General features: G+C 39.4%; 1 protein-coding gene across 1 annotated transcript; it reads left to right on the forward strand.

The window, feature by feature from the left end:
* LOC144495771 (syntenin-1-like) lies at window positions 1–27,502 on the forward strand. Its single transcript, XM_078216207.1, has 9 exons — window positions 1–424; window positions 3,767–3,837; window positions 6,803–6,881; window positions 9,024–9,124; window positions 9,457–9,618; window positions 13,228–13,403; window positions 20,312–20,483; window positions 23,564–23,655; window positions 26,870–27,502. The coding sequence occupies exons 2-9, from the start codon at window positions 3,787–3,789 to the stop codon at window positions 26,922–26,924; spliced, it is 888 nt and encodes a 295-aa protein (XP_078072333.1). The 5' UTR covers window positions 1–424; window positions 3,767–3,786; the 3' UTR covers window positions 26,925–27,502.
* Window positions 27,503–27,576: the final 74 nt, after the last annotated feature.

The following is a 27,576-nucleotide window of genomic DNA, read 5'->3' on the forward strand; positions in this document are numbered from 1 at the left end:
ACTCAAATGGATGACAATCTACCAGGCGACGGTTCTGCGGTGAACTCACTTGCGGCAGTGGAATGAAGCCTCCCCCCGGGTGCAGTTATATCTGGGGGGGGGGGGAGTCCATCGACAGTTCAGGCTGAGGGCGGCAGTGGGATGAGGCCTCTCTCCCCCCGCCCCCGCCCCATTGACAGTTTAGGCCGAAGCTGGCAGCTCCTCGCTGAACCGTTGCTAAGGGCCCCATCCGGCGTTGCTGAGGGTGGCGTGAGCATGCGCCCGGTTCCGTGACGCGTTTCCTTCCGGTGTCTCGAGCTCCCGTCACGAGTCAGAGCGGAGGCAGCTTTGGTGTGTGCGCGGTTGTTCTGTTCGGGGGTTCTGCTGTCCGTGTCCGAAGAGTCGCTCAGCATCAGTCAGCCAGCAGCAGCAGCAGCCTGTTCAGGTGAGGTTCACCCTGCTCTGTTCTCTCCTTCGTCGGCCCGCTGCTCCCAATTTACAATCCACTCTTTGTTCAAATCCCGTTTGTTTTCCGCTATCCGGACGGTCTGAAGGAGCCGTTTGCGTCGCACCAGGAACCGGGCAGCGCACCGTCCCCGGAAAGAAGTGGACTAGTTTAAATTATGGGGGCCCGGAGCTCACATCCTTCTGTGATGGGGTAGGGGTTATAGAGCCTGATGCCCGGGAGGGCAGTGTGGGGTGGGGGAAGCGGGCAGTGATTGGGGAGGGGGCACAGGATAGTGCCTGAAGTGTAATCTCTCTCACAAAATTGGAAGATAAAACAAAGGAACGGCATTTAAAAAGGGGCCAGGCCCACAGAAACCAGGAAGATCGCGAATATTTCACAAGCTTTGCTGTGAATAATGGTATGATCAATATAGATATGAGTATAGTGAAACTGGAAGGAAGGAAAGGAAAGGAGGTCTTGAATGTAATGGGTGAAAAATATAATCTGGTTGGTTGCGAGAGTGAGTCACTGGGTTTGTGATAGATCTTCATGGAAAGCTCATTGCTGGAGAAAGGAGTTTAAGAAGCAAAATTCTGAAATTTATTAGATCGGGGTGAAAGCAGAATCCAATCATTCAAGTAATTTAAAAGAGACCATGCCTGCTATGTGTGTTTAAACTGGTCTGTTTGGCTCATACGGACTAACTAATTTTTCAAAAAAAAATCTGCTGTGGTTGAAATAGAAAAGTGTTGAAGAAAAAAATCAGTGTTTGACATGAAAGATGGCTGTGATATGAATATTGTTAGAATGTGTAACAAGCATTAAGAAAAAGCTTGAAGGTAATGCAAATTTAAGTGGGCATTATTGTTACACTGCTGTTGCTGTGCACCAGTATACGCCACTACAACTTGCCAGGGCTGCTTTGACAGCTCATTCCAAACCTGTGACTTCAATCAGCAGATTCATGTCACCGCCTTCTGTTCCTTCCGTCCAAAGCCATACACCAGCCTGACTGGGAAGTATATTGCTCTGCTTTCATTGTTGCGGAGTCAAAACTTTGGAACTCCCTCCCTTGGAGCACTGAGAATGTACTTGCACCACATGGACTGTATGGGTTCAAAAGGCAGGCAATTAGGAATAGACAACAAATGCTTATGTCCAAGGAATTAATATTTGAAAATATGTCTGAGACATGCTTGCATTTGAAGCAAGACACATTTGCCCAATTGGTGATTTGATGACTTTAAGTCTGATAGTGTACTATTTTGTATGAAAGTTGTGAAAACGATTAATAAAGGTTTGCAGACTGTATGGTTTGTAAGTTTTTTTTGAATCAGCCTCTGCCTTGAGATTTTTTTTCTGTTAAAGGTATTATATAAATCCAATGTTGCATTGACTTGACCAGTTATTTTCAGGAAGTGATCTTGCCCCAAAACTACAAATGGAATCATTTGAAAAATCTTCTAAGTCTTTTATCCAAAAAAAAGTTGAATGTAAATTTGATAGCACAGCATGATGGTGTAGTATCAATTTTTATTTTCTTCCCTTAATATGTCTTGCTTGCTGTGTCTGGCAACATATCAGTTGTTTTGCACTTGGGTGATATACCAACTGGGAGTAAGGTGCAGGTGGGTGATGCACTAGAGTGTCAGTCTAGATTTCTGTGCTCAGTCCTGGACTAGGATTTGCCATTGAGAGTTGAGTGCTACCAACTGAGATATGGCTGACATTCTTTCCTTTTTTTCCTCAACTTTCTCTTTGTCTCACCCCTCCAACTTGTCTATTGGAATTACAAAGTGGAAACAGACTGTTCTGCCCAACCAGTGTGCATTGATGTTTATCCTACGATTGAGTAGTTTTTAAAAAATTCAGTAGCTGACTTTTCATATCTCTCTAACATTAAATGTTGACATGCTTCAGTCATAAATTCCAGTAGTTCCACAGCCTCATACGATATGTACGTTTAAAAGTGGTTTCTCTGTTTTCTGTCCTGAATCTCTCCCATTTAACCTTGTATTTAAATATAGAAAGTGTTTCCGTCTTCCCTGTACCATAATTTCAAATACCTCTTTCTAACCTGTGTTAGCAAAAAAAGCTGGGTTTTTTTTCAAGTCTCTCTCAGTATTTTTATTCAAAGCTGAATTCTAGTGAACCTGTGCTGCATCCTGTCTCTTGTCTCACCAACTTTTCTTTAATATGGATCTTAAATTATGGAATCAGTTGGTGGTTGTGCAGGCTGCTGAGACCATCACACCAGGATTGTACAGATACTGAAAAATGATTCTAACGGTGCTCTGTCCTCCTTGGTTAAATGTGATACCACTGATATGGTCTCAGATGGTTGACAGGAAGAAGGACGAGAGCGAAGTTTGGATTGCTGACTGAAACCAATAGCTTTCAGTCTACTCAGTGTTTAACTGGAAATCTTTGTACCGGATATCGAATAAGCAGTCTGATAATTTAGCAACAGTGGAGGAGTCAAGAGAAGTCCTTGGGTCAAGCTGGGTGTCATCGGCATGTATGTGAAAATGTGTGTGCTTAGAGGATGTTGCTGAGGGGGCTAAAGATCGTAATCTTGAGTGACAATGTTGTGAAAGCAGGTGGAGAAGCCACTGCAAGTGATATTTTCACTCATTGTGGACTTATTAATAAGAGTTACTCACTTGTTGTCGACAAATAGCAGCAAATGTAGATCATCTTTCACACCAGTGCATTTTTAAAATATTTGGTATACTGAAAGCCCTTCCACCCCCGACTCTCCCAAAATAAACTTGGCATTCAAGGAGTTAGGTAAAATGTATGTTGTCTTTCAGGGAATATATTCACGATGCATGTTTGAATGATCCTCATATACCAAAATACATTTGTTTCTTAGCCCGTTTTCTTACAATGACATATGCATCCTTAGCCAGTCCAAAAGTGCTGCAGTTTCTTCTGCATTTCTAATTATTTCTGAACTAGACTTTTAGCCCTTCTACAATGGCAAAACTATTGTTGCACCAGTTCAGTCAGATATATACTATTCATTTAAATGCTAAGAATGTTCTGGACAAAATGTCTGTGATAATTTTGACCCCATTATCCAGTACAAGTATGATAAATTGTATTATGCTTATATTTTCTCTTAATGTACACTCGGAGAATAAGGAAAGGTAGTTTAGTGGATGAAAGATAATTACTTGCATTAGAGTGCCACCACTATGACATTTCACCATTGAAAATAACAAGTAATCTGTTCCTACAATATTTAAAGTGTGTGCATTGTGCTATGGGGTAATTTGCAATATTTCAAATCACATGAATGTTTGCTGAACAAAATATTTCTTTTTCCCTTTTCAGGCTTTTACATTTGATCAAAGATGTCTTTGTACCCATCCTTAGAAGACCTTAAAGTAGACAAGGTGATCCAGGTAAGTGGAATAGATAGTATTTGTCAGTCAAGGTTCCTTTTACCATGCATCAAATAATCAAACTTAAGTGCAGAACCTGAGTCTAAATGTGAAGTGGCATGGCTAGAATTTAATACCAGTCAATAAATACAAAGCAAAGAAGGACAAGAAGCCAGAATATATTTCAGGAAAATTAATCGAAAGCTCGATCATGAGTGGGTTTTAAGAAAAGATTTGAAGGAGAAGGGAGGCGGTGAATTGAAGACATTTAGTCAGAATTCCAAAGCTTGGGGTCTGGGAAAGACTGGTGGTGTAGTTTTAATGGTGAGACAATGGGGTTAGAGCACAAGAGGCCAGAATCCAAGGAATAGAGAAATTTTCAAAGTGATATTTTCTTGCACTGGAGCTGGTTCCAGAGATTATTAACACAGACTTTTGTGTTGTTTCAATGTGAGCCTAGTTCTAATCATTTCAGTTGAGTTTAGGTTAATATTGGATTATTAATTAGACTACATTCATAGAAATTTGTCCAAAACCTGGTTTAGTTATTTTTGATCAGTATTCGGTGAAATAATGTCACAATTGCTGCCTTTATTTTTCTTTGATTGGCAACACTATTTTTTTCTAAAAAAGTCATGCAGATATACAGCAGGGTGATCATCATTATTTGTAAAGTGGAAAGACTAGTTGTGCTATTTTTGATGTATAGCTTTCATTAGAACTCAATAGATGCTGATTGCTAGCTAATTCCAGTATTGTTTCTATTTCACATATCTTGTATCTCTTGGGTCACCAAAAGTAAAGTGAACTGAGGAAAGAAATGGAGGAACATGGCAGATGTATGAAAATAAAGTGAAATGCTATTTTTTAAGTGAATGGAAGTAAGGAGAGTACAGCCAGTTTCATAAGTTTTTTTTGTAACCTGTCTTGACACTCACCATCAACCTATATTGTATGAGTGACATTACATAGATATCCTTGAGTTTTCTCAGTTATGTTGCCAGTTTCAATGATAATTAAGGTTAGTATTAAGCTGTGGATCCATGCACACTATGAGGCTTCTCAAACTCGTTTTGCCGAGGACTCTTCATTCGACCTCTGCTGGATTCAAGTGTGTTGATCTGTGCTGAACCATGCAGTTTTCCTTGCATAGGACTATAGTAAAGAATAGGACCAGCTGAAACTGCAGTCCATCATGTCCTTGTTTCTGTACTGTTTCCAATGTCTCCCTGGGCAGTCTGTTCGACACATTCACTATCTTCTTAAATGAGTTATGTCTAGACTTTTCTAACCATTTCCCCTGGCTGTAGAATTTGTACCAAGTTCAAAAATATATTGTTGAAGTTCAAATTCCTGTTCCCTTAAGAATATTGAATAATCTCTCCTCTGGGCTTTTCTCTTTTCAGTAAACAAATGCCAGGCTGTTCAGTCTTTCCTTGCAGTTGAGATGTTTTTAGTCAGATGTCAGTTTGCTTGCCATTTTCTCCACTGGGTTCAGTGCCTGGCTATCCTTGCTGTAGTATGACTAGAATTGTACATAGTACTCCAGATGTAATCGTGCCAATATTTTGTACAGATTTACAATTTGTACTCTTTCCTGCTGGCAAAACATTATAAGATTCAGTTTTCTTTCCTCTTTTACACACTGCTGTTGATTTCAGTGAACTGTACATTCATATCTCCTGCTATTGTTTGCAGCATAGAACCATTTGTTTATGTTTCCATTGTTTACTTCTATAGTCTTATAGTTCACATTAAACTGCATTTGCTACACGAGCCCAAACTCCAAATACATTTGAGTTTATAATAAAACTGGAGGGAAATAGTAAATGATGAAATTGAAACAGTGCTGGAATACATAACTTTTGAGTGCAACCCTTTGGCTTATTAGGCTCTGGTCGGATTGATTCATTTCTGTTGACAGCTACTATTTCTGGGTTAGCTAATTGTCAATTCTTCAGAATCTTTCTTGTACCATGCCTTCTAATCATGTGGATTAATTGTACAGATGAGAAGTATCAAATGCCTAGCTAAAATCAATCATTCCTTAAATTTGTGATTGAGCAAATTTCTCATCATGCTTGCACGCATTGTTTCATAAGAGCATGCAAATACACTATTCAAGGTTGTCTTTGAAAGTTGTATGTGTAAAACTCACTCCAAGATTTCACATAATCTGGTTTAGTTAGAAACTACAATACAGATGCAGTATGCATCAGATTCAGGATCAGTTGTAGAATCAAGTGCTGATACCAATTTGAGTAGATGTAAGAGATCCCTTGTATCTATTTGAAGCTGGCCTGGCCATTATTTCTTCAGTAAGAAGTCTCACAACACCAGGTTAAAGTCCAACAGGTTTATTTGGTAGCACAAGTTTTTGGAGTGTCGCTCCTTCAGGTGAGTGAAGAGTTGTGTTCACAAACAGGGCATACATAGATACAGACTCAATTTACAAGATAATCGTTGGAATGGGAGTGGAGAGAGGGTTAAACACAGGCTAATGAGGTGTGTATTGTCTCCAGCCTGGACAGTCCACTCACATTGTCTGTACCTTTAAGACTTGATTACCTGTAAAGACTCGCATTCCAAAAAGGATGACCAGGCACTCTACTTCGGAAGGGAAATAAACAGAAAAAGTTGAGAATTCACTTTTACTTCTGGCCAATCCTGATAATGTTACACTCTTGGACATCGGCCCTGACAACTATTGCAGTGGATTTGCTAATTGTGTATCTTTTCAATCCTTTGGAACGCATGCAAATCTTTTTTCTTGGTTGTTGACTACACTTGGATCACACAGTTTTCCTATTAGATTGTTTCACCTATCTTGTAATTAATTATTTTAATTGTATTGAAGTTCATTTTTAAACTTCCACTTCTAAAGTGTCTTCACTATTGAAAAAAGTACTTATTTATGAAAGCTTTACTCCTTTCCCTTTCACGTACCCAACAAGAATATAAAGCATATTTTCAACATGTTTTACAGGCTCAAGCTTCATATGTGGCAAATTCTGGAACTCCTGCAATTTTGTCTGAAACTGCAACCTCTCCACCTTCAGATGGTGGTAAGTTAATGGCATTGTGGGAGAGAGTCAGGAAGAGCAACGTGGCATTGTTCATAAACAGTGCATCACTTATAACAATGAGGGCAATATGCCAAATAATGTGGAGCTATTTTCTTTTAAGGCTGCAAGTTCAATTACTGTTAAGCAAATGCATGTCTGTTCAGAGTTTAATTTTTAAAGTTAATTCATGGGATGCGTGTGCTGCTGACTAGGCAGCATTTAGTAACCATTCGTAATTGCACTCAAGATGGTGGTGGTGAGCTGCCGCCTTCGACTGTTGTAGTCCATCTATGTAATCGCACGCACAGTGTCTTTCGGAAGGGAGTTCCAGAATTTTGACTCAGCGGTGCCAGATCTGTTGAATTCCATCCCATTTAACACGGTCATGTCACACAAGATGGAGAGCATCTTCATTGTAAAGATGGGACTTTGTCTCCACAAGGACCGTGTGGTGGTCACTCCTATTGATAGCCACAGACAGATGTGTTGGTAACGATGAAGTCAAGTATATTTTTCTCTTTTGTTGGTTCCCTCATCACTTGCTGCGGATCCAGTTAAGCAGCTATGTCCTTTTGGGCTCGATAGCAGTGGTGCTACCAAGCCACTTTCGGTTATGGATTTTGAAGTCCATCGCACATTCTGCACTCTTGCCAAATGCTTCCTCCAAGTTGTGTTCAACATGGAAGATTAATAAATCCTCAACGGAGGGGGGGACTGGTATGTGGTAATCTCTCCCGTCTACATACCACTATGTCATCACCGCTGCTGGATCTGTACTGCTGGTGGGGTAGGACATACACAGATGTATCTGGGGCATTTTCTATAAAGTATGATTCAATGAGTCTGACTATGTTCCTTGATTAATCTGAGACGGCTCTCTCAATTTTGGCACAAGCCCCTAGATGTTAGTAAGGAAGACTTTGCAGAATCGTCAGAGCTGCGTGTGCCATTGTTGTTTCTGCTGGATGATTCGGTCTTATTCCTTTGAGACTTTATAGAGGTTTGATGCACCAAATGGCTTGCTAGGCCATTTCGGAAAGCATTAAGAGTCAACCACTTTGCTGTAGATCTGGAATCACGTGTAGGCCAGAGAAGAATTGCCGATTTCTTTCCCTAAATGACATTCCTGAACCAGATGGGATTTTACGACAATTGACAATGATTTGACGGTCATCATTAGACTTTTCATTCCAGATTTTTTTATTGAATTTAAATTTAAATTTCACCATCTATGGCCTTGGAAATAATTGAATCCTGACAGCAGAACAATAAATTTGTACTAACTGGCATTTTTAACTTGAAAGCAGTGCCAGTGGACCTCCAAGGCATGTGTGGTGTGGAGTGGACTCAGTTCGTGTCTCAGTATTTCACATTGATTTGGGGTGTTTACATCTTTTCTTTACAAGCTCTATTTCCACGTTAGTGTATTTGTACATAAGACTCGAATAAAGTTAAGAATGTATTATGCCAGCAATTTTTGTTTGCGTATAAAAACAATGTTTTTAAACAATCAAATTAATGAGAAATAGAACCAGTGATAGAAAAATTATATAGATATTGAAATTAATTGAAAATAGTTTTTTATTGGATGGTTTTATTTACTTGATAGAAATACCCAGCCATGGCATTTGTATATCTGTCAGGTATATAGATATGTACAGATGCAGACCCCTTATCTGGAAGGACTCAAACTGGTTACGTTCGAAGCTGGTGCCCTGTAGCAATTTGAATAAAGCCCTTGTATTTTTTTAATACGTTATGTGTATTATCTGTACGCACTCGGCCGAGAACCCAAAATCTGGCATGTGTCCAGTCTAAACTTCCCAGATATGGTGTCTGGTAGCTATAGATGTATCCATGTAGGTCGATCACATATCTATCTAGAGGTCCTCAAAATGATACGATGCACATTCATTTTTCATCCCTTATCCTTAAAAATTTGTGTCAAGAGTTTTTTCTACATGAAAGTCATTGTGTAACTGTGGATAATTGGTGCTGAGGCTCCAGTGAAGCTAGATTTGAGTTCAGCTTTGAAACTATTACCTATATTGCTTGGTTTGAAAGTTGGTCATTTTTTGCAGTTCAACTGCATTTCTGTGGAATAAACTGCAGAGTCTGAAAAGCCTTTGAATTTTTTTGCAGACCTTTACCCCCGCCTGTACCCTGAACTGTCTCAGTATATGGGACTTAGTCTGAATGAGGAAGAGATACAAAAGAATATGGCTATGGTTGCAGTACCAGACGTAAGTGATGATGCATATCTTAATATTACCATATGACATGATTTGAGAAATTGTATTTTTCCACTATCACTACACCCCTCTCTGCCAACACCTCCACCCCACCCAAAAACAAGTAGCAGTTAATTTTCAATTGACATACTGTAACCAAGTTGGAATCTGCAGAACATGACCAGAAAAGTGCCACTCAGATCACCATCATCTCTAGTTTCCTCATCAGTGTAAGCATAGAACTATTTAGGTAATGGAAAAGATCCCAGAGCATAGCGTGAAGAGACGTATAATGTTTTTAAAAGATGTTTAAAAATCACAATATACTTTTTTATATCTGACAGCAAACTGTTGCTAGACCGTCTAGCATAAATTACATGGTGGCACCCGTGACTGGAAACAATTTGGGTTTTCAGCGAGCTGAAATCAAACAAGGAATCCGAGAATTAATTCTCTGCAAGGATCAGGATGGAAAGATTGGCATTCGCCTCAAATCAATCGACAATGTAAGTGCCACTTACTATAATTTAGAACCCCACAGAGGTTTGTAATGCTGAGCCCATTAGAGTAAACAAAATGTACCAAGAGATGTTTCATATTTCTTCACATTGGCAATGATGCAAAGTTTTTATTGAAAAAGGGTGGTTTCATTCAGGTTTTATTGTTTCCCTCAGTTTAGAGTGGGTGGTGGTGGAGGAGGGGATGGTATTGGGATGGTTCTTGCTGTAGAAAAGCTGGGCTAACTTGCAGGAATTTTTGGATTCTATTCTTCCCTGAAATATTTGCACAAATATTAAGCAGAGAGTACTTTTCATCCTCCCAAAAGTCTTTGAAATCGTTACCGTGCACAAAATACACCTTGGATGACATTGCTGATTTTGAGGGCTGCTATTGATGGGGATGAAGAAATGAATGACTGGTATGATTGTAAGTAGCTGATACCATTGCAAGTATGCTCTTTACCAGCCAGTCACACAGCAATATATTAATTGATGTTATGGCAAGGGCTATAGTCCTTGTGCAGCAAGAGCTGATAATAGTCAGGCTTAGGCTAATAAATGGCAAGTAACATTCATGCCACATAAGTGCCAGGCAATGGCCATCTCCAACAAGAAAGAATCTAACCAGCTCTCCTTGGCATTACCATTGCTGGATTACCCACTATCAGTTTCCTGGGGTTTACCATTGACCAGAAACTGAACAGGACCAGCCATATAAATACTGTGGCTACAAGAGATAAGAGGCTGGGAATTCTGGAGAAAGTAACTCACCTCTTGCCTCTCCAAAGCCTGCAACCATCTATAAGGCACAAGTCAGGAGCATGATTGAATACTTTCCACTTGCCTGGAGGAGTGCAGCAGCAACTACATTTGGGATGCTCGACCCCAGGACAAAACACGCTGCTTGATTGGCACTCCACCCACCACCTTCAACATTCAATCCCTCCTCCACCAGTGCACAGTCTTAGAATCATAGAATCCCTACAGTGCAGAAGGAGGCCATTCGGCCCATCAAGTCTGCACCGACCACAATCCCACCCAGGCCCTACATATCCCACCCAGGCCATACATATTTTACCCGCTAATCCCTCTAACCTACGCATCTCAGGACTCTAAGGGGCAATTTTTAACCTGGCCAATCAACCTAACCTGCACATCTTTGGACTGTGGGAGGAAACCGGAGCACCCGGAGGAAACCCACGCAGACACGAGGAGAATGTGCAAACTCCACACAGACAGTGACCCGAGCCGGGAATCGAACCCGGGACCCTGGAGCTGTGAAGCAGCAGTGCTAACCACTGTGCTACCGTGCTGCCCACAGTGTTAGCTGTGTGTCCACCTACAAGATGCACTGCAGGAACTCAGCAAGGCAACAGATGCATGGAAACACTGCCACCACCTGAAAGCTCCCTTCCAAGTCACACGCCACCCTGACTTAGAACTACATCACCGACACTCTATTGTTGCTGGATCAAAATCTTGGAACTATTTTCCTAACAGCCATTGTGGGTATATCTACACCAGATGAGCTACAGTAGTTCAAGAAGGCAGCTCACCAGAGCCAGCTCATGGGTTTTTGGGGATGGGCAATATTTAATGGCTTATCCAGTGGCACCCACATTCCACGAATTAATATTAACAGACTGTGTGCCAATGACAGTTGATGAGGAAGCAGTAGTGGTGTTTGTTTCTTGTATTTAACATGTAGGAACAGGGGAGAAAACTTAATATTGTAGTAATTGTTTGCTAACCTTGAAAAATAGCTGCCAGCAGAAAGATGGTATTTATTCTTTGCATTGACCTGCTGTGTGTGTGAAAGCTGATTGAAAAGACAAGGATAAAACTTTGTTTTTAAGCATTTTGACACACAAGCCTTTTCAGCCTATTGTGCCTGCACTGAATGGCTGCCCACTTGACAAACACAGCTCATTCTTTTCTCCATGACGACTCTGAATGTTCCCTCCTTGGATGTATATCCAATTCCCTTATGAAAGTGTCTCGAATCTGTTTCTGTAACTCTTTCAGACAGTTAATTCCACTTCATAACTATTCTCTCTTTGGTTTGAATTCAGGGAATTGGGAATGTCCTTGGATTAGGAATACTAAAAAAAATGTAAACATCTCTTTTAAATTTTTTGGTCTTTACAGTTTTTTTCCTTGAGTGAATAAGCATGCTATTCTTCAGACAGTTGAGCACCAAATCTTGAACAATTGCTAATCCAAAAAACTGTAAGACTGCTGGGGTTAGAAAATAATGAAAACTGACCACAATTCAAAATTATTATGTACTGTCATTTGAAATCCTGCAACAGTAAGTTTGTGATCAAACTTTTGTTAGAACTTGTAATGCCTTTACTTAAAAAAAAGTGTTCACCTGGCTCCCAACAAAAATCTTTGTGAAATCCAATGTGCTTGACCATGTTTCTTGAAAGAATTTTGAAAAGCCTCTCTATGCCAGATGAGAGCAAAGTATACAAAGAAGCTGTCTCCTTTTTAAAAAAAATCTTAAAGCATGAGATTTTATTTGTGGTTTAATGGCTTCTAAAATTTCTACCAGAAGCATATTCCACTGTGGATGAAGAACTAAGCAGTCAAGCAATGTTTACTGCAAGACTAAACATTTGTGAAATGTTTCAACATCTCCAGTTACATAATGCTTCAATGACTGTTAAGCTTTTTGGCACCTTTGGTTTTAAACCTTCATTCAGTTGGTTCATTAAAACCATTAATGTAAGGGAAAGCTAGACAGTTTATGTAAAGGATAGAAAGACATCTGATGGGCAGTGACGAAGTATGTTGAACAGGGGCTTTTGGAACATAATTCTTGCATAGACCAGTTGGGGTGAATACCCTGTTTCTGTGTTGCTCAAGCAAATGTATGTAATGTACAGGGCGGGCCAGATAAGGACAACATGTTTTCTTCCATAAAGGCTCTTTTTGAGCCAGTTGAGTTTTTTACTTTTCAGTAAAGTAACTATAATGTCGATCAAGTTCTATTTTTTTCAGAAATTGAACTGAATGCAAGTCTCTTTCTTTACTGTTATGGTAGCCCCATGGTTTTGCTGAATTGAAGTGGATTTTAACAGACAACCCGTTGTCATATGACTTGGTTTCTCCACTGACCTTGATCTTGCTTTACTCCACTCAAAGAAAATCCCATTAATAATTAACATTCCTTACTTGGATTTGCTTTTTAAATGGTTTCTATTTCTTATGATTGAATTTCTGATACACATTTGTTTTTTTAAATCGAATTAGAGGAAGCATTTGTTAAAATGTGCAGATGATTCCCAAATGTTGTGAACTTTCTTTTAATAAATGTGGTGGGGTTTAAGGGCATTCCATGTTTCTGAATTATTACTTGTATCTGGTTTGTTAAAATTACACCAGTTTACATAAATTGAATTTATGCAAGGCTACAGTAATGTGTTTTTGCATGAATTCTTATTTACTTTAAGAACTTAATGCCTGCTATTGCAAATAGGTTAGTAAAGGTTGTATGGTCTATGGCCAGTGGTAGCACGAGTGTTATCCTTTTTTGTGGTGCAGTGAGGAAGAAGAATACATGTTTTTTTTCACTTGTATAATGGAGTTGCATTTCTTTTTGCTTGCAAGGGGGTCTTTGTCCAACTCGTACAAGCAAACTCGCCTGCTTCTCTGGCTGGTTTAAGGTTTGGTGACCAGGTCCTACAGATAAATGGTGAGAATTGTGCAGGCTGGAGTAGCGACAAGAGTCATAAAGTACTGAAACAAGCTTCTGATCAAAAGATTAGTATCATAGTTCGTGACAGGTAAGAATGTGTCCCTCTTTCAGCTGAAACTGTTAGAATTTCTAATGAAAGTTGCTTTTTATTTTGTTTTAAAACTCGAAAAATTTTTAAATTTAATTATTGGTTGGTTGAACCATACACTTGTGAATCTAGTTATCCCATGTAAGAGATCTTTATTTTTGTAGAGCCATTTTTTGTGGAAGCAAAGGATCACCATGCTGTGTGAAGAATGGATTCCAGAGAATTTAATGAGGTGGTATATCTCCACAATGGCTTATTGTCATGCCCAGTGAAGGCATGTTCTGTTCTTTAACTTTAACTTCTGTTATGTAACTTTAAACATGGGGTTACATTCAGTATATAATTTTCTGGAACTGCCTTTTTTGAAAATGCGTTGAAGCTTTTTGTCTTGCACTCATCAGGACAGAATCGTAAGAATACCAAATCTTAAAGGGAACAGAAATTTATACTGCATGCAAAGAGTGTGCTGATTGGCAAGTAGACTCTGATTGGACTGAGAAGAGGTAATTGCTGAGTTCGAACTCCTGTTTCCATTTATCCCGCCACAAACTAGTGTCCAATGAAGAAGCTGAGTACTTGAAAGTGTACCTATCTGATCTAGTGCACTCACATTGTGGTGTGCACAACGTTTGGCTGATTTTTCACATGCAGCATAGATTTCTGGTAACATTAAGGTCTGAAGGCTAGCCTAGACATGCCTATCTATAAGCATGAAAAGGAAGTTGAATAGTCATCCTTAACCAGCATGACCATATTGACAAAATGTAGCCATCTTTAATATCCAAAATCATATCTATTGGACTTGATGCGAAGCATGACCACACAGCCCTGCTCGAAAGCAAGTTACAAAAACACTTGTTGGACTTGTGTAAGAGTAATTTGATGGGATTCGTCCTCATAGTTCACTACTTCCACGTATGTATGGGCTGTCCAAGATACTTAACAGTGATGTCCCTTTACTGCCTGTTTTCTCTGACTGGTTCTGCACAACACTAATTGGTTGAGCGAGCTGCTAATACAAGTTCTGAGCAAGCTTTCCACAAATACGCTGAAAGATTCTCTTACCTTTGGCCATACAGGATTTGCATATCGATAGCAATGTCTGTGCGCTTGTTCGACATTACTAGCCCATTCAATAATGTACTGCTGAAGAAAGTTGTAGACAAATGCACAATGTCACATATCATGGTGCTCTAGATTCACTGTCATTGTCTGAATCTGTATTCAATTAACTTGCGAGCTTAATAGTTCATACAAATGAGTTCAGTTCAGTTTTATCGACACAATGTATGCCCAAATAGATGGTGTTGTTGTAATGGAATTCCCCGTAGGCTCAGCTCTGCATCTTCAACAGTTTCCACGAGAAATGCATCTTTGTTGGAATGACCCTATACCACCTACTCTTTGCATATTTCGCTATGTAGCTGATATGCTTGCTATAATTTGAATCTGCATCCGCATGTAAGAATTTCCTTAATGGGCTCCGTCCTGCACTCATTCACATTTGAAATGGAGCAGTCCAATAAGTTCCCTTTCCTCAACACGTGAATTAAGAAATCTGCCAATGGATTTTCTAATGATGTGTACAGCAGCCCATGTTCACTGGAAAATATACCTGTAGTCAGATGGCTAACAGCTAAAACATCCACAAAGCATGATGGAAAAAGTAGCCAATATTACATAGAACAGCTGTAGTTGTAGAACCAGCCTGCTGAGTAAGCAGTGTGGGATAAGATGTACTCAACATAGAGTTCCTGTGGCTGCAAAGACTTGTGCAAGGACAGATAAAGAAGAAAAAGCACAGCAGATGTGTCCTGTTTTTGAAACTGGTACTGGACAAACCGATGACAGTTTCGTCGGTTTGTCCGTGTGTATGTGGATAAGAAAATTCACTACTGGAAGAAACTGCGTAAAAAGGGAGAAGTTAGCAGCCTCAGCAATGAAGACCTGTAGGACCAACCATCGCGAAGGCCGCCCAAGATCCAGGATTTAAGAGAAGGTGATAACCCATCAAAGGGAGGCTGATCGCTTCACCTTGCAATGGGTAGTATCTGAGTCCAAGCTGAGAGTCTTGTGATTCATTGTAACAAATAATCAGTACTCTAACAAGTGGAATAAAGAGCAGTTCTTTGATTTTGATTTGATTCATTGTTGTCACATGTATTAGTATACAAGTGAAAAGTATTGTTTCTTGCATGCTATACAGACAAAGCATACTGTTCATAGAGAAGAAAATGAGAGAGTGTAGAATGTAGTGTTACAGTCATAGCCAGGGTGTAGAGAAAGATCAACTTAATGCAAGGTAGGTCCATTTAAAAGTCTGACGGCAGCAGGGAAGAAGCGGTTCTTGAGTGGGTTGGTATATGTGACCTCAGGCTTTTATATCTTTTTCCCGATGGAAGAAGGTGGAAGAGAGAATGTCCGGGGTGTGTGGGGTCCTTAGTTATGCTGGCTGCTTGCCCAGGCAGCGGGAAGTGTAGACAGAGTCAATGGATGGGTGTTTACTTAGTGTTTTAAGTATTAACAAAGAATAAATTGTACAAGATTTCTTGTGTAAGTGTTTCTTTGTCTGCCACATCAGTTGATACCCTAGTCTGAGGGTCAGCAAAGATTCCAATCTAAGCTTGGAATTCCACAAGCTAAGATTGGCTTTAACAACAACTTATAAATGGAGCCATTTGTCCACTGTACAAGCATGATGCTAAAATAGGGTGTCTCAAAGCTATCATGTGGGATAATATCTACCCTAATCAGGTGATTGCTTGCTGTATATTGCGCAAACTCATGAAAGAGCCTTGGGCTGCCACTTTCGGTCCTGAAAAATGCACATTCTACCTCAAATTATCCTAGAAGGGTAAGGTATCTCAAAAATTTGAGCAACAGGTCAAGTTAGATATTCCGCCCTGTTACTATGTAGTACCAACACAAGTAGTATTCTTCATTAATAGGACCTACTGTCAAGCCAAAAAGACCACCTGTCCATGAATGAGTAACCAGTTAAGTAGGGTGTAAGTCTCAGTGACTGGATAGATCATATCAAATAGCATGCCATTTCTGCTGTACACAACAGTCAAAGTGCTGATCCTACTCAACCAGCCAATGCTTGCAAAGCTAGAGCACACACTGCAATTGAGCAACACTTAGCATAATTCTTACACAATTAGGATTTACTAACAACCTATTTAGAAATATCAGTTGGGCCTGCAAAGTTATATGTGGTAGAAACTACAATCATTCACATACGGGTCCTGTCCTATGCAAACAGATATGTCCATGCATTGTGCCTTTTTCAACAAAAGCTTGGGGGACAGTCATTCCTTGGTTCATTCCCCATGCAATGCCTTGACCAATCAGAATCTACTCCCTTGGTTTGAATTTTAAAAGCTTGGCAGTTAATGGTTCTCTGGTGCAATCTCCATGGCAACATTTCTACCGAGTCTCTACTTGCCAATCCATCAGTACCCCGCTTCTCAAACAGTATAAATTATTGTTCCCTTTGAGATTTGATATTCTTGCGATTGTCCTGATGAGTGCAAGATGAAATGTTTCGACTGCATGCCTTTTTTTATTTTTACTATTCTCAAATTCTGCACTACCAAGCAATGAATTGTCTTTTATTTGAAAATGGGCACTAACAAATTTGAGGCTGCCAGAGATCAGGTGACTTTTGCAAGCCTCTGGAAAGTTCTCAAATGCAAATGGATTTCTCGGGTACGAAGCGACCATCCTTACTAGCTCAATGGAAGGGATCTATAAAGCAATGGCTGCGAGACATCAGAGCTATGAAGATGGAATGTCAAATGAGGTCTTCAAATGACCTAACTGTAGCCTGTACGTAGATAGGTTGTCAATTGTTCTCCCATTGTTTACCAATCATCCTGTCTCCAACTCATTACGTAAACCATGGAAGGCACCAACATTTGTCGTCATGTGGCAAAAAGTGGCTGTGGACAAATCTATTATTCTCAGAAACATAGAGAAACGATTAGTTTGCAAAGATCATCCATTGCAGAACTGCTGAACAAGGCAAGCAACACCTATGCCATTTTAAACCTGGAGACTGCTGCATCTTGCAAGCCTCCAAGTCTGATTCCTATTCCAAGTCCAACTGTAAAGAAACTTGACCTCATGGAGAAAAATTTACAAGTGACTAACTTCGTGACCTGCTGAACATCCATCTCTTGGAAGGAATCCTGCAATAACTCTGATGTGACTCCAGCTTTGAATCCTTCTAAACTACCCTCTCGGATTGAAACGCCACTTTCAAAGGGTCCGCAACAACTGTTTTTCCTACTATGAGCCAAACGTGTGACGTACCAATTATGCTTTTGTTTATAACTTGTAAAAGTGCAAGTGTGTGAATCATCATTAGACTTTTCGGATGACTACATGGTTAAATTATCCTCTTTATTTAAACCTATAAAAGTTTGCTACTGCTATTTTAATTGACACCATGTTCCAGAGGTGGGGGCTAAAAAGCACTCTGATTACATTCAGTAAGGGGTTCCAAGAGTTTCAGTTATTCCTGACTGTGTCCTTACCACTATTACGTAGCGAAATCCCATTCTAGGTTTAGATATGTATATTGGCTGCTTTTTCTAATTAATAGAAATGAGGTAGTAATGATGGGTATACCTGTTAGTCATAATGAAAAAAGATCATCAGGTTCATACTCAACCTTATTTTTCTACCGGACTCTTGCTTGAATCCACATTCTTCCTCTTCTCCCCACCCCCCCTCTGGGAGAGACCAAAGGAAGACAATGCCACCTCAAGCTGATGAAAAGGTTTTTGAAAGTTAATTTGATAAGCCACAAAACATCCTAACCTATCAATTTTTTTTCCTTTCCTTAGCTTTGTGCTTGTAAAATTTCAAAATTGCATTCCAAAACTCTGCTCCTGTTCATTGATGTTGGCTCCATGTTGTCCTTTGCCTCCGATTTAAAATTTTCATCCTCGTGTTTTAATATTTTTGTGACCTCTCCTCCCTATCTCTTAACATCTCCATGCCTTGGCTTCCTCTTCCCTTTATCATCCCCTGCTTTCCTGCAAACTTTCCATTTTGCTGACTCTGGCCTGCCATATGTCCAAACCATTGTTAGTCATGCCTTGATGTGCTAGAATTCAGTGCTTAAACCTCACCTTTTCTCAGTTTACCTCTGTTTTAAGGCCCTCCTTAAAATCCACTTACTTGACTAATCTTTTGGCAACCCCTTCTATTATGCCTCTTTGCTTAGCATTTATTAGTTTTTGGTCATGTTCCCATGAAGCACACTGAAAGTGTGTGATATGTTAAGTGGTGTTTTGAAAGGCTTTTGTGATTCCAGTATTTCCAATAAAAAGAGCCACACCTTATTCAGGTGTCTGTTCTGAGCAATCTCATGTCTTGGATTTCATAGATTCCCCACAGTTCCAAAGGAGGCCATTTGACACATCCAGTCTGCAATGACAACAATCCTACCTAGGCCCTATCCCCGTAACCCCACGTATTTACCCTGCTAATCCCCTTGACACTAAGGGGCAATTTAGCATAGCCAAACAGCCTAACCTGCACATCTTTGGACTTTGGGAGGAAATCAAAGCACCCGGAGGAAACCCATGCAGACCTGGGGAGAATGTGCAAACTCCACACAGTCACCCGAGGCTGGAATTGAACCCAGGTCCCTGGTGCTGTGAGGCAGCAATGCTAACCACTGTGCCACTTGGATTTATAGTTTTTTTTATAGTTGATCTAAATGAGAGAAAAATGGGTTGAAGTGGTTCAAAATGCCATCCTTTTGCCTTCTGGTGCTTTTTAAATACAGTTTTGTTTGGCTGATGAATCAAGCCTGTTGAGATGAATTAGGATGTTTGGTTATACTCTGGTTCCCAATGTCTACAGCAGAATTTAGCTTATCTGAACATACACCACTATTAAGGATAGCTGCTGCAAGCAATGAATGTGCCAACTAATTTTTGCTTGGGCTCAAAGAATATTGCGATGCAGCTTTCTTTCAAAATTCCAGAGGAGTTTAATCATTTTTTAAATTATCCTTGGAAACACATGTTTATGTATTTAATAAAACCCAGTATGAAGGGTCGAGATTTATAATGCATTGGATCATTAATGTTGAAATGTGAGATGAGTGACAGTTGAGTTTATTCGTCATAAATATTGAACTAGGGAGATTGAAATTCTGGAAAGGAATGGATTTAAAATGGGCCAAAGGACATGTTTGTATTTTATGTTGCAACTTAATTGCAAGCTGCTGACATCCTGAAGTGCTTTACGGTTAAAGAATTGCTTTTGAAGCACAACTACTGTTGTGCACATAAATGTTATAGCCAGTTAGCTAGCGCACTACGGGATCACAAACAGCGCAAATGAACATTTGCTCTTTGATTTGCTGATTACAGGACCAATGTTGAGAACTTTGCTTTTCAGATAGTGCTGTGCATTTTTAAAAATTAATGTAAGGAGGTAGATGGAACCTCAATTTAACATTTAATCCAAAAACTGGAAATCCTAATTTCAGTCTCATGTGACTCATAAGAACATAAGAACTAGGAGCAGGACTAGGCCATCTGGCCCCTCGAGCCTGCTCCACCATTCAATAAGATCATGGCTGATCTTTTTGTGGACTCAGCTCCACTTACCCGCCAGCTCACCATAACCCTTAATTCCTTTACTGTTCAAATTTATCTATCCTTGCCTTAAAAACATTCAATGAGGTAGCCTCAACTGTTTCACTGGGCAGGGAATTCTACAGATTCACAACCTTTGACTCAGAGGAACAAATACCTGTACAATGGTATATTTGAAAGAGCAGGAGAGGAAAAGTAAATGTTATTTTGGGAATGGTCAATTAGATTGAAGTTGGTTGTTAGTTCATTGTGTAGATACGCTCATAGAATTTCATTTTTCTGTAGGCCCTTTGAACGCACCCTCACTATGCACAAAGACAGCACAGGACATGTTGGCTTCATTTTCAAAAATGGAAAAATTACCTCAATTGTAAAAGACAGCTCTGCAGCCAGAAATGGACTTCTAACAGAACACAACATCTGTGAGATTAATGGGCAAAATGTCATTGGACTGAAGGTAAGGAATCTTGAGGTTTGTGATACAATGAACTGAGGGTTAGTTTATTTGCATGCATTCGAATGTGGAAGGAGGGTAGCAACATGGCCTCCTTTTCACACAGTATAAAAAGGATAGAGAAATAAAGATTTGCAGGGCAAAGACCACAGAGAAAAGAATGATTGTTTCACATGAGTCCAGAAATTAATGTCCAATGGTATATTCCTTCACAGAGGTTAACAGACTGAACTGATGCTGGGTAATTCACCTTTCCAGTAAAGTTGACTTCCGCAATGAGATTGCCTCATCTCTGCATATCTATCTTATAGGCGAGTACAGAAGTAGAAACTGTGTAGATGGGGGGGCTAGGCATTCAAAGCTGGACAGATCCCCTTTACTGGGCTGCCGCTTGGTAGATGAAAAAAATGGCAGACTGAACTTTGTAGTACAACAAGACAGTGTAACTAGTTCTCCCAGCTTGAGGTTCATGTCACGTGACTCATCTCTCCACAACACCTTTGACAAAGGATGTGTATTCCTCATCTGGCTCCCAAGTATTGTTAAATATCCCAGCCGTTAAGAATTGAAAGAAGCTGTCCAAAAAGACAAGGAGACTCCAGTTGGCCAGCCTGGATTCTGAAATGCAGATTGCCTTTGCATAGTTCCCTTTGAACTTGTTCTCTGCGGCCCTCTGGGTTTGTTGGGGTCTCTTAAAACATGGCGTAATGCAATTTATTTAATACTGCCAAATAGCCCCTTTGTTCTGGGTCAGAGTTTAGCCATTTAAAAGCTTTTAGAAATTAACTCTGAGAATAGTGTGAAGTCCCATTACATAGGATTAGCTCCTACGTATTTGCAATTAAACAATGCCAATGATCCATGGTCTACTGTAATTGAACTGTGCAGCTTAGTTGTTTGTTTAATCTTTTATACTTGAAATAATTCAATTAAAATGTTAACTTTTCAGTTATTTTAAAAATGTGTTGTCACTTCACTACTACTAACAATGTGTTTTATCTGAAAGTTTCCTTGCAGAGATTTCCAAAGAATAATTTCAAATTTTCCCTTGTGTATAAGTAATCTCGTTCGCTACAATTGCCATACTTGAGCCTTTTGGTCCTTCATCCCTTGGAATTCATTAGATTGGCCAGAATGGTGTGTGGCTTAGAGGGGAACTTGCAGATGGTGGTATTTCCATGCATCTGTTGCCCTTGTGTGCAGAGCATAACCTGAGCAATTTTCCATATTGCCGAGTAGATGCTGTGACATTAGTGTACCTTTTAAGAGATGTTTTATTTTAAAATCATGATCTCTGAAGCTTCTCTCAGCTTCAGTGTTTCGCAGCTCACAGCCTTACTCATGTCATTATGGCACTGGCTTGTCTACGAGAGTCTATTGCTGCTTAAACGGGGTTTGCTTATTTTTACTGGGATGTTTATGACTGCATTGTCAGGAGAAAAATTGCTTAGCAGGACAGGTGATAGGAGTTCTTTCGTTTTCAGTTTGGAGCTGCAGTTTGAGTTTATAGTTTTAGAAGGGGCATCAAGCTGAAAAGAAGTCCCTCTCTCCCTGGTTTTGGAAATCTGTTGGTCATCTGAAAGCAAGGTCTTGCCTTTCTGACGGGGGGAATCTGCCGCTGTTGGCTTGCCTAGAGTCCCTGGTGTTTTGGGAAGCTGTTCTGACTTCAAACTGTTCTGAATGTATCCAGAGAACTGCAGACTTCATCCAAAGGACTCAATTCCAGTATCACATGAGCATTAGTCTATGCTGTATTAAACCTGTTTGAAGGGTATTTATAGGATTTGTTTGATTGGGAACAGCTCCTATATTCATTAAGAGTTAAACATTCTCATGGTTGTTTTAGTGTTGTTTGTAAGTGATGGAACTTATTGCTAATATTCTTACTGAACATGTTAATTATATTAAACTTTATTAACTCCCTAGTGGGTCATTTGAATCATACCTGAAGTGAATCCTATCATGTTTATCCTAGCTAAATTCAAGATGCAAAACTTATGATCCAAGCGGGCTCCATAAAACATTTAGGAGTTTCTGACCTGAACCATAACAATGCCATTGTTGTAACTGTACTAGGAACAGCCGGACTGTTGGTGTGGCTAATTTTGGAGCAGAGGGCAGCAGCATAGTGATATTGTTGCTGGACCAGTGATCCAGGATAATGTTCTGGAGACCTGGTTTGGAATCCCACCATGGCAGATCGTGTAATTTGAATTCAATAAAAAAAAAATCCGGAATTAAAAGTCTTAAATCATGAAACCACTGTCGCGTGTGGTAAAAACCCATCTGGTTCACTAACGTACTTTAGGGAAGGATATCTCTCATCCTTACCTGGTCTGGTCTACATGTGATTCCAGATCCATAGCAATGTGCTTGACTCTTCAATGCCTTCAGGAATGGGCAGTAATTGTGGGCCGAGCCAGTGGCAACCACATCTGAACAAACTTTGAAAAAAGTGTTGTCAGGGTCCATAGCCTTTGCAGTATCCAGTGCCTTGACATCACATGGTGTGAATTGGATTGATTGAAGACTGGGTTCTGTGATACTGGGGATCTCAAAAGGAGGCTGAGATGGTTCATTCGCTTGGCATTTCTGTTTGCAAATAGTTTGTCATTGGACAGATTCTCCGACCTCACTCGCTGCTGGGATACTCTGGTCCTACTGCACTGAATGGAAATTTGGCTGAGCGCCAAATTCTCCGTTCTCGCTGGCTGCGGCGGCGAGGCATAAACAGCCGGAGAATTCCGGCCATTATCCTTTGCACTGATGTGCTGGGCTCCCTCATCATTGAGGGTAGGGATACTTGTGGAACCTTCTCCTCCAGTTAGTAATTTTAATTGTCCACCATCATGCATAATGGATGTGGGAGACATCCGCACCCTTCCCACAGTAGATTGTCATCCATCTTTAAAACACAACTAGATGTAGAACTGTACAAGCAGGAGAAAAAGCTGCCAAGTGCTGTGAATGCAAAAGGTTCTTGGTCCTTTTTACATAATTGTGTTTATTTGAAGTACATAAAATAACTGAAGTAATTTATAAAATTGCTAAATATGGTTTGTTTTTTCTTGATGTCTAAATAGGATACACAAATTGCTGACATTCTGGTCACAGCAGGAAATGCAATAACCATTACCATCATGCCTTCCTACATTCATGAGCACATGATGAAAAGGTAAATGCTGATTACAGTATGCTCACAGGACATATTTGTCAATAGCATCAATCCCTAAAGCAGTGTACTTCAAGATTAATGCTTTTAACATGATAACTGGTTGTTCAAGGACAAGACACATCACTATTACAGGATAACTGAGAATGAACAATAAATGCAACTTCAGCAATGGCACTTACATGTCAATCATTTCTGAAAATTAGCTCAAAACATAAATGAAATTCTGTAAATAAAATTTATTTTCAAACAGCCAAAAAATGTTAATGCACAGTTTAATATGCTACAATTCTGACACAACGTATTACAAATAAATTTCACTTTAAAAGCTGTAGTTTTGTCCTCAAAATTTAGCATGTTATTTGGAAATATAATTTCTTTAACCATCAGACACTGAGAGAGCCCCGTGATATGACTCTTCGTTTTAGTGCCTATAACTTTTTAATGCAGTTTGTCACCAATCATTGGTCTGAGGGCTGCCAAACAATCAGATTGCCCTGGAGTCTTGGATATTCTAATTTCCAGGACTCTACTGTGAGCATCCCAGGAAAAAAAATCATGGTGTATATAAATATTATTAAATAACTTTCTTTTAACATTGTTATGAAAACATTGGACTTGAGGGGTAGGGAGAGAAGGCTGTTCGGATGATTCTCAACAGTCAATCAGATAATGACTCTCTTCACTTTCTAATTAGTATAGGAAGACAGTGCACAGCCAGGATTAACATGTTGGCAGATCAGCAGTGAGACTGGGAGTGGGATGGTTGAAGGCAGGTCATGTGATGAACCTTTTAGGAAAATGTCTAACTAAGATTTTAACTTGACCCACAGAAAAGTGCTTGCATCTTAACTGGAATTCACCCTTTCATTTTTACAGTGGTTGGTTTAGCTGAAATATAGTACGTTATAAAAAATGTTCGCTGTAACTTCAAGATGTTAATCTCTCCCTTGGCAAGTACATCACTTGTGATATTGAAATATAGTCTAAATATTGTTTCAGTTTACTGATGGCAGCTGAGGTAGATTTGCAGGTATAATTTGTCCTCTGGCCTATTCTTCCCCTCCATATACAGAGTTTTAATCTTGATTATCAAGTGAGCTCTGTTGGAATTGTACTTTTGAAAGCAGCTGTTCATCTCTGTGGTTCCCAGAATGGTCCATTATTGAAAAGGAAAATAGGGAAATGATGGAAATACGCTGCAGGTTATTTATCTTTAAAAGCAGAAGTTTAGGTTATTTGGCCCTTCGACCCACTCTGCCATGCAATAAGATTATTGCTGATCATCTACCTAAGCTACACCTAACCACCCTATGCCAATATCCCTCGAGCTGTTGGAATTTAGAAGGCTGAGGGGGGATCTTATAGAGACCTATAAGATAATGAAGGGGCTGGATAGGGTAGAGTTGGAGAGATTCTTTCCACTTCGAAAGGAAGCTAGAACTAGAGGGCACAGCCTCAAAATAAAGGGGGGTCAGTTTAGGACAGAGTTGAGGAGGAACTTCTTCTCTGAGGGTGGTGAATCTCTGGAATTCTCTGCCCACTGAAGTGGTGGAGGCTACCTCGTTAAATATGTTTAAATCACGGATGGATGGATTCCTGATCGGTAAGGGAATTAGGGGTTATAGGAATCAGGCGGGTAAGTGGAACTGATCCACTTCAGATCAGCCATGATCTTATTGAATGGCGGGGCAGGCTCGAGGGGCTAGATGGCCTACTCCTGCTCCTATTTCTTATGTTCTTATGTTCTGTGGCTTGAATATGCTCAAACAACTGAGTGTCCATAGATTTCTAGACCCAAAGATTTGCCACCCTTGAAGTTCTTCCTCATCTCAGTCATAAATGAGATAAGTGAAATTGTTGCAAATTCTGAATTTTTAAAAATCTTAGCATTGTTTATTTTTCTTGATCAGCTCAACTCTCATATCTATATAGTTTGTTTTGTTCAAATTTACGACCCTACTTACGTACTTGAATTTTGTACCAAGTTTGAGAATGTTTTGAATTTCATATTATAATCACTCTTCCCAAGAGTTTCCTCATACAACATTTGAACTAACCTTGCTTCATATTAGATCTAAAAAAGCCTCCTTCCTAGTTGGCTCCTTCATGTACTGATCTAGAAAACTATCTTGAATGTATTCATTAACTTGGCCTGCACACTATTATGACAAATTTAATTTTCCCAACCCTTGAAAAGAAAAGTTAATTTTCAGGTCTATCTTTCATTAGAACAACAATCTACGACTATTGCTGATAAATTCACTCAAAGAATAACCACTTCACTGTAGTACTGTTGGGTTCTATGGAATTCTATCCCCAGAAAGATTTCTTACATGCTGGAGAAGAGTAATAAGATTAGATTATTGAATTCAGCAAGTGATTTAAAATTATTAGTTGGAATTTCCCTGGAGGTAGACTTTTAAGTGTTAAATTGTTAAACAATCACTCAAATGGAAACTTGGTATTTCAAATTAACACTGAAAAAAAATTGAATGCTATTTTTTCATACTTATTATGGCTTCAGTAGCCTTCTGTAATTGAGTGGAGGTCAATTTATGAATAATAAACTGGGGAGCTGAAATTGAGGATTGTGGCCTCATTTTTAATACTATGTACAAAACCAGATATAATCTAGACTTTTTGCCCTTGTACTAGTGTTTTGTAGAGTTGGTGTGTTCTGTTTGTTTCACTGAACTGTCGCAATCTTGGGAGTTTATTGTTAATTTTCCTACTGACTACAGATGGCCTGAAGTGAACTTTTGATTTGACATTTTTGCATCCCTTAAAATTATATGCAATGGTAACGATGTGGAAGGTGATCAAAATCACAAGAACTGCTGGATTCCGATGGAATGTAAATTACATAGACCCTACATGATAGCGTAATGGTGTAAGGATGGCAGTGATAAATAACTAGACATTAAATAGACAACTGTGTTTTATATATAGATCCAGATGTAAGGGCTTGCCAATTTGGATGCAAACCACAGTAGTTTAGTACTGTATTTTGAACTCAAGCTGGTTGTGCTCATCTTTCTGATTTGTACACCAAAATGTAATCCATAAATCAGTGCACAAATATCTATAATAACTTGTATGCATGTTTTAAATTTTAGATTTAGAAACATTTTTGAAAGACTAATGGCGCAAGAATGTTTTCATGCTTTGTAATTGTAAACCAAGGAAGTTATTTTTCTCTTTTTGTCTTTTCTAGGATGGCTTCAAGCATTGTCAAGTCCCTTATGGATCACGGTGTTCCTGAGGTGTAAAGTCTCCCTGCATAAATGCAGTGATTTTACAGTGATTCAACCTATTAGCCTCTTAGATGGCCTTAGTAGTTAAAACAGCAGCTTGGATAGTACCTAGCTTGCACATCAAAGCTGTTTTTAAGTGTAAAATGGCTATTAACTGTTGCTGCCTAACTGCATACTTACTGTTAAACTAATATACAACAAATTATGGGCTGTTTTACTCAATACTATCTCTTTACATGGCAAAGAAATGGTGCATTAGCATTATGTTTCTGATCATTCCATTTGTACATTTCATCATTCCATATCCTTTGATCACTTATACATGGTGTGGAATTGTGATTTGACAGTATTGAGCAGTTAATTCCAGGAAAATTGTGAACCTTGATTTCCATGTTATAGCTAATCAATATCTATGTAGGTGACTGAGATGCCATGTACTTAATCGGTTATTTTTGGTCCTGATTTATATTAGTACATTTATTCTGTATAGCCTGCTAGTCACTTGAGACTATCGTTGTCCTTAAAATACCTTTTTAAGATATCTGAATGCAGTTTAATTTGATTACGACAAATAAAGAATCTTGAACATTTAATGGTGTCATTTTTTAGATTCACTTCTCCCTAGTGTCATTTTCTTTCATGCTGCAATGTAAAATGTAACCACACT

The sequence above is a fragment of the Mustelus asterias genome, chromosome 7 (assembly GCF_964213995.1).
Source record: "Mustelus asterias chromosome 7, sMusAst1.hap1.1, whole genome shotgun sequence".
Taxonomy (NCBI): domain Eukaryota; kingdom Metazoa; phylum Chordata; class Chondrichthyes; order Carcharhiniformes; family Triakidae; genus Mustelus; species Mustelus asterias.

Coding starts and splice junctions, on each gene's coding strand:
- LOC144495771 (XM_078216207.1), top strand. CDS start 3,787: ATGTCTTTGTACCCATCCTTAGAAGACCTTAAAGTAGACAAGGTGATC. Junction 9,619..13,227: donor GCCTCAAATCAATCGACAAT/GTAAGTGCCACT, acceptor TTTGCTTGCAAG/GGGGTCTTTGTCCAACTCGT. Junction 23,656..26,869: donor CATGAGCACATGATGAAAAG/GTAAATGCTGAT, acceptor TGTCTTTTCTAG/GATGGCTTCAAGCATTGTCA.